At 43.4% G+C, this 8,011-nt stretch overlaps 1 protein-coding gene across 1 annotated transcript in view; it reads left to right on the forward strand.

Annotated features, from left to right (window-relative positions):
• Window positions 1-7,257, forward strand: part of ACOT12 (acyl-CoA thioesterase 12) — a 51,528-nt gene extending 44,271 nt beyond the window's left edge. The window contains exons 14-15 of the mRNA XM_056539259.1: window positions 2,209-2,335; window positions 5,925-7,257. Coding sequence (XP_056395234.1) covers window positions 2,209-2,335; window positions 5,925-6,068 — 271 coding nt within the window. The 3' untranslated portion in view covers window positions 6,069-7,257. The remainder of the gene's footprint in view (window positions 1-2,208; window positions 2,336-5,924) is intronic.
• The last annotated feature ends 754 nt before the right edge of the window (window positions 7,258-8,011 follow it).

The raw sequence follows: 8,011 nt of genomic DNA on the forward strand, positions 1-8,011 counted from the left end.
GCCGGGCCTCTGGATAGGGGATAAAATGTTTTTGCCTGGAATACCCCTTTAATGCAAAGGATAGGGGATAAGATGTCTGATCGCGGAGGGCCTGCTGCGGAGACCCCCCGTGATCTCCCTGCAGCACCTGCATTCTATGTGGGGACTGCGTCTCTAGTTTCGGAAACCTCCGGGTTTCCGGGACTAGGGATGTGACTTCACGCCACCCTCCCATAGACATGAATGGAGGGGGCATGGCATGAAGTCACTTCCCCAGTCCCGGAAACCTGGAGGTTTCCGAAACTGGAGAAACTGCGGTGAGATTTGCCCGGAATACCCCTTTTAAGGATTGCTTTAGGGAGTATCACACTTCCATGGAGAATTAAAATTTGGGAAAAGGATCAAAAATCTAGTTCTCCAGAATACGACTCCAATGTACCAGTCCAGAGTACATTGTCTTCCAAAATTTTAAACCAACCCCCCCCCCCCCCCCAACACACACAACCCAAAATGTGGGGGAACACTGCCTGCCCAATGTGGGGGAACACTGCCTCCCCCTAATGTGGGGGCCTCGTATCGACATTCGCTCATGTCGCGCTCCCAGAATTACTCTGCCCTGACGCTGGCCCTAGAGCGTGACGTGCGTGAACATCAAGGGGGGGGGGGGGGGGCCCAAATTCCTTCAAACGGCCCTGCCCAGAGTTCCCTGGGTTCAGGACCTACAGGCTTTTTAACCAATGTGCTGTAGTCCAGCCTCCTTAGTGTATATAGGGCTGTAGTCTCTAAATTTGCTCTTGCTCTTTTCTCTTGGTTCCTGCTAATCATGCTGTACACTTCAACAATACCAATTCAAGCACAATTGCAACTAGGCCAAAGTCTAAGGAACCTGCAGCCACTACAAAACCGTGAGTTATCAAGCTCTATCTAAAATTCCTAGTAACTACTATTCAACTCAAAGCATACAATTAGTAGCACAGTGGTCTGCATAAATCGCAATACTACAAGTCCCAGCAAAGCCTGCATCTCGATTACCTCAAGAGAAACTGTATAACTGTAAATTCTGTTCTACAAGAAGTTTAAGTAAAAGTTCTAGTTATCTCATAAATCCTGCTGTGGACATTCTATTTATATCCTGCCATTTTTGGGCCGGTTGTCGGCAGGGCCTCCTCAGAAAACAACCGCACCCTGGTGTCACAACAAATCGCGTGAATACCACCAGACCCTGTAACACCATTGCCTCACCCAGTCACTATATATAATATATATTCTCAACGTGTGTGTGTGTATGTTCCAGCATCACGTCCAAACGGCTGAAGATATTATAAGTAACGTGTGCCAAGTTTCATGTTATGTCAACAACATAGGATAGGTGATTTAACACTTACCCACCCAAATTTGCCAGGGGCGGAGTTTGTTTAAAGTCCCATACAAGTCTATGGGAAATATGTTACTGCATAACTTCCAAACGGCTGGAGATATTTCGATAATACTTGGTTACATGTTACTTATATGTCCACTTAAAATATAGGATAGTTAGATTAACCCTTAACTACCCCCATTTGTGAGGGTCGGGGTTTTTGTTTAAAGTCCCATGCAAATCAATGGGAAATGTATGTTCACACATAACTTCCTTACGGCTGGAGAGGTTTCAATACCTGGTACACATCTTACGGGTCGGGATATGGGGTTGGGTTATGACAACAATTAGAGATGAGCGAACTTACAGTAAATTCGATTCGTCACGAACTTCTCGGCTCGGCGGTTGCTGACTTTTCCTGCATAAATTAGTTCAGCTTTCCGGTGGGCTGGAAAAGGTGGATACAGTCCTAGGAAAGAGTCTCCTAGGACTGTATCCACCTTTTCCAGCCCACGGGAGCACCTGAAAGCTGAACTAATTTATGCAGGAAAAGTCAGCAACCGCCGAGCCGAGAAGTTTGTGACGAATCGAATTAACTAAGTTCGCTCATCTCTAGTTTTCATTATAAACCTGAGCCATGATAGATAAGAGTGATGACTTATTGCTGTAAGGCAGTGTTTCCAAACCATGGTGCCTCAAGCTGTTGCAAAACTACAACTCCCAGAATGCTGGGAGTTGTAGATTTGCAACAGCTGGAGGCACCCTGGTTGGGAAACTCTGCTGTAAGGAATCAGTTGCACTAGCCATATTTATACTAGATGGATAAGTTGTACTCATGTTTGGTAATATTTGCTATATATAATTTTTTTCAGAGATCCTTATGTGATTGCAATGAGATCAGTGACATTGTCATCCTGCCCGCCATCAGTACAGTACCTGAGAAGTGAGGTGCAGTGTGCAGGGTTCCTAATATACAGTCAGAGCAAAGATGAATGCCAGGTAATCTATAGGCTTTGAAATCCATGTTTATCACCATAAGTCGCATCACTCGTTGCTAGAGACAGTGGAAAGGAATTGGGAGGATCACTGGAAACTTGGATTTGTTGCCATGAGCCTATTTCAGGTTGCCTTTTAGCAGAGCAAAATATATATGTAAAGAATTGTTCATGAGCAGCAGATGAAACCATTAAAATGCCTGGAGAACCTCCTCTGCTAGAGAAAAATGGCCTGTTAGGGTATTCAGAAGTGGGAGTCCTCAATTTAGGGCTCTCCTCTGCCACTTCATAGCCAGTGATGCACTTTGTAGTAAACACGTCTGTGCATTTCATGAGCAGCTACTGGCACTGTAAAGTGAAGCATTACACCTGTTTCCCAACCAAGGTGCCTCCAGATGTTGCGAAACTACAACTCCCAACATGCCCGGACAGCCTTTGGCTGTCCGGGCATGTTGGGAGTTGTAGTTTTGCAACATCTGGAGGCACCCTGGTTGGGAAACAGTGCATTACAGCGCCAAGAGCTGCTCATGAAATACAAAGACGTGTTCTGTAGTGGCACTGTGGAAAAGTCAGTAGAACACTTATTCCATATTCCCTGACTGTTTACAGCTCTTTTTAAAGGTCAACACAGTGGAATGTCCTTAAAGGGATACTCCCGTGGAAAACTGTTTATTTTTTATTTTTATTTTTTTAAAGGGTACCTCTCATCAAAAAACCTTTTGATATATTATAGATTAATGTATGCAGAATAACTTTACAATTGCATGTTATTAAAAAAATATGCTTCTTTCTATTTAATTTTCCACTTTGAGGAAATGACCACTAGGGGTCTCCCTACCAGTCCTGGCAGCAAGCACTTCAGACTCATGCTGGAGTCCTAAACACTACGAGCTGCCAGTCTGCTTTGTTCACAAAGGAGAACACTCAGAGCTGCCAGCCTGCTTTGTTCACAGCCTGTTTGGCTGTGAACAAAGCAGGCTGGCAGCTCTGAGTGTTTAGGACTCCAGCATGAGTCAGAAATGCTTGCTGACAGGACTGATCGGGAAAAATACAATAGAAAGAAGCATATTTTTCATTAACATGTTATTGGAAAGTTATTCAACATTCATTAATCTGAAATATATCAAAAGTTTATTTGATGAGAGGTATCCTTTAATCAACTGGTGCCAGAAAGTTAAACAGATTTGTAAATTACTTCTATTAAAAAATCTTTATCCTTCCAGTACTTATTAGCAGCTGTATACTACAGAGGAAATTCTTTTCTTTTTGAATTTCTTTTGTCTTGTCCACAGTGCTCTCTGCTGACACCTGATGCCCGTAACAGAAACTGTCCAGAGGAGGAGAAAATTCCTATAGCAAACCTATGCTGCTCTGGACAGTTTCTGACACGGACAGAGGTGTCAGCAGAGAGCACTGTGGATAAGACAAAGAGAAAATTATAAAAGAAAATAATTTTTTTTTAATTGAAGTCATTTACAAATCTGTAACTTTCTGGCACCAGTTGATTTAAAAAAAAAAAAAAAAAAAGTTTTCCACCGGAGTACCCCTTTAATTTTGCTTATTATCAATGGATCAAAGCAGAGAAAATGTTTAGGTGCCCTTGACTGTTTGACCAGCTCAACCACATAATTTTGCCAAATTATTATGCATAAAATCCATCTTCCAGTTTCATTAGTTTCCCCATGGTGATTCCATCTGGTTCCCGGAAATTGGTTATCTTCACCATTCTGCAGTGTTATTTTTATTTTCCAGTTTCTGGGAACAGTTATGGCTAAGTTCACACTGTCACTGGGCCTCCGCTAAATGAAGACTGTTGCTTCAAAGGGTACTCTGGGACCACCATGATCTCCGGGCTGGTGCTGCAGCATTCATGAACATGGAAGCCTGAGCTTCCGTGTTCGTGACGTCACGCCATGCCCCCTCCATTCACAACTGTGAGGGGTCGTGATGGCTGTATACTAGCAGTCAAACCCCCTCCTATAGACATGAATGGAGGGGGCATGGCGTGACTTCAAGCATGGAAGCCCCCAGGCTTTTGTGTACATGAACGCCACAGTGCCGACCCGGAGATCGCGGGGGTCCCAATGGCCAGAACCCCCTGCGATCAGACAAATTATCCCCTATCCTTTGACTAGGGGATACCATGTCTAGGGGCGGAGTACCCCTTTAACCCATTTAAAGGACTTGAGAAAAAATACATGTCCGATTTTCTTTCTCCACTCAACTTTTGTAAAATACTGGATATCCAATGGGATCTATCAGAACACTGGTGTCCTTTTTGAAAAGGGTCCATTTTATAGCGCTTAATGGGATGGAGCCTCAGTGTTGGTGTGAACGAACCCTCACATCTCCTTTCTCTGTAAACTTCCTTTTCTCTGGGGCGCTTAAGAAACCGTTTTTGTACAGGTCATTTTATTTTGACTTTATTTTTTTATTTTTGTGTGAGCAAACCTTTACTATATTGTGGCATGGGTTAAAGGGGTTATCCAGGCTCTCTGTGCATGATGCTCTTTGGCTGGTTGTGTATCTCTTCTCTTTATGGTAAAAAACTGAACCACACATAGTTGTGGTGCAGTTTTGTATTTCAGTTACGGTGTACCTGGATGCCTGTTTGGTGTTTCTATACAGTTTTTGTATTGTATGTTTTATGCAAAAAATTATAATAAAAATTATCTAATAAAAAAGGGTTATTAAGGACTAGAACAGAGCTGGAACAGCACCACACCTCAGGTAGTCAGGTATTGGCGCTTAGTCCCATGGAGCAAAGTTGTAATATCGCACACAACCTGTGGTGCTTTTTTTTTTGGGAAGAAATTAGTTTTTTTTTCTCCTGCTCCTGGATAACCCTTTAAGGAGCCATACTTTCACTTCCATTTAACCTTTCACACGTTTTTAAACCTAATTTCTTGGTGACAAAGCTGAGTGCTTAGTCAAGCTGACTAGACACTCTGATGCCAGTCACGGGATGCCTAATTTCTTTGAAAAATGAAGTACCCCTCCCCAATCTCTATCCAGAGAACCTTACATTACACACTGTCTAGCACATACAGATTCATCTAGATGACTACATAGATCATATACTGTGCAAACTACAGTGCCAACATATCCCCAGGTTAAGAAATCTTATTTAAAAGGATGATTTAGAACTGCTCCCCTTTAATATGGTGTTGTAACTTTATTTACAGGATGATTTAGAACTGCTCCCCTTTAATATGGTGTTGTGACTTTATTTACAGGATGATTTAGAACTGCTCCCCTTTAATATGGTGTTGTGACTTTATTTACAGGATGATTTAGAACTGCTCCCCTTTAATATGGTGTTGTGACTTTATTTACAGGATGATTTAGAACTGCTCCCCTTTAATATGGTGTTGTGACTTTATTTACAGGATGATTTAGAACTGCTCCCCTTTAATATGGTGTTGTGACTTTATTTACAGGATGATTTAGAACTGCTCCCCTTTAATATGGTGTTGTGACTTTATTTACAGGATGATTTAGAACTGCTCCCCTTTAATATGGTGTTGTGACTTTATTTACAGGATGATTTAGAACTGCTCCCCTTTAATATGGTGTTGTGACTTTATTTACAGGTGACCTATGTGAACCAGCTGACCTCTGGCATAATGCCGTACATTGAAGAGAATCTCACTGGCTGGTCTAATTCCATACACGAGACTGCATCCTCTTGTATACATTTTTTAGAGACTGCCAAGGTGTGCACCACACTGTTGTAGAGATCTTCTCTACCTTGATCTTGAACAAGAAATTTCTCAGTATTGTAGACTTGTAAATGAACTTTTGAAGTATGAAAGAAGCAATCTGAATACACATCCAAGCGTATTATCCTCCATATTTTCTTTATCCTAAGAACCTCCACATTTGACACCTACTACACCTAGATCTAGAGGTTTGCACTATTGTTTCCACCATTAAAGGGGTTCTCCACTGGCCAGTGTTTGGCAGTAAATGTTCCCAACGCTGTTTTCGTGCTGCGGGGGTCAGCCACGCCCCTTGTGTCATCAAGGCCATGTCCCTCAATGCAAGTCTATGGGAGGGGCGTGACGGTAGTACTTCCAAATGCTAGACAGTGGAGTACTGTGCACTGCACTAGTTTTCTTCCTTTCCTTGCACTTCTGATCACCCACCGCTCTACTGCTGATCATTCTCCCCTGTAAAATTAATGAACAAAGATGTGGGGCTTTTAAGGGGATTCTGAATTTTTTATTTTTAAATCAATGGCCTGCTCTGTCATAAATATCCGATTGGTGGGGGTCTGATACCCCTGGAGATCAGCTGTTTAACAAAACTGGCAAAGAGACAATGCACAGAGCTGTCTTAGCTCAACTCCCATTCACTTTCATGTGAACTAAGCTGCTGTACCCCAGCACAGACACTACACGATGTATGGTGCAATCTGCTTCTGCCTTTTTACTGTATACGCCCAAGGCTCTGCCAAACAGGGATGCCAGATGTCAGACCCCCACCAGTCCTATATTGATATTTACGTAGCCGTGGGGCAGGCTATCAATAAAGTCAGAAAAATTCCTGTAAAGGCTCCACCTATTTGTTTCCAAAATGCAGGTGACATTTCCTACCCAAACATTAAATGAACTCACAGACACATACATAATTTAAACCTTATGACAATCACCCATTACTATTCCGTACAATTAGTTTCTAAAGAAGTTTTAAAATTGCAAAAGAATGTGACATAATACAGATGTGAATTTTAGAATTGTAACTGGCATTGCTGTAGACTAGATCTGGCTGCTGTATATATGAGCATACTTTGCTGCCTTCAGTACAGACTATGTAGAACATTAGGCATTTTGTACAGCTATGATCACTCCTACTTATGCTCTATATAGTCTTAGTTTTGTAAAAAAAAATATAATATGCAATTAAAAATCTTTCTATACCTTTGCCTCGCGTCTTATCTTTTTGTGAATATAGTATTTGATACCAAAGAAGCTATAAGGGGTCTGTCTCTGTCTGCGTCTCTGTCTGTCTGTCTGCGTCTCTGTCTGTCTGTCTGCGTCTCTGTCTGTCTGTCTGCGTCTCTGTCTGTCTGTCTGCGTCTCTGTCTGTCTGTCTGCGTCTCTGTCTGTCTGCGTCTCTGTCTGTCTGTCTGCGTCTCTGTCTGTCTGTCTGCGTCTCTGTCTGTCTGTCTGCGTCTCTGTCTGTCTGTCTGCGTCTCTGTCTGTCTGCGTCTCTGTCTGTCTGTCTGCGTCTCTGTCTGTCTGTCTGCGTCTCTGTCTGTCTGTCTGCGTCTCTGTCTGTCTGTCTGCGTCTCTGTCTGTCTGTCTGCGTCTCTGTCTGTCTGTCTGCGTCTCTGTCTGTCTGTCTGCGTCTCTGTCTGTCTGTCTGCGTCTCTGTCTGTCTGTCTGCGTCTCTGTCTGTCTGCGTCTCTGTCTGTCTGCGTCCCTCTCTGTCTGCGTCCCTCTCTGTCTGCCTCCCTCTGTCTGCCTCCCTCTGTCTGCCTCCCTCTGTCTGCCTCCCTCTGTCTGCCTCCCTCTGTCTGCCTCCCTCTGTCTGCCTCCCTCTGTCTGCCTCCCTCTCTGTCTGCCTCCCTCTCTGTCTGCCTCCCTCTCTGTCTGCCTCCCTCTCTGTCTGCCTCCCTCTCTGTCTGCCTCCCTCTCTGTCTGTCTGCGTCTCTGTCTGTCTGCGTCTCTGTCTG

The sequence above is a fragment of the Hyla sarda genome, chromosome 1 (assembly GCF_029499605.1).
Source record: "Hyla sarda isolate aHylSar1 chromosome 1, aHylSar1.hap1, whole genome shotgun sequence".
Taxonomy (NCBI): domain Eukaryota; kingdom Metazoa; phylum Chordata; class Amphibia; order Anura; family Hylidae; genus Hyla; species Hyla sarda.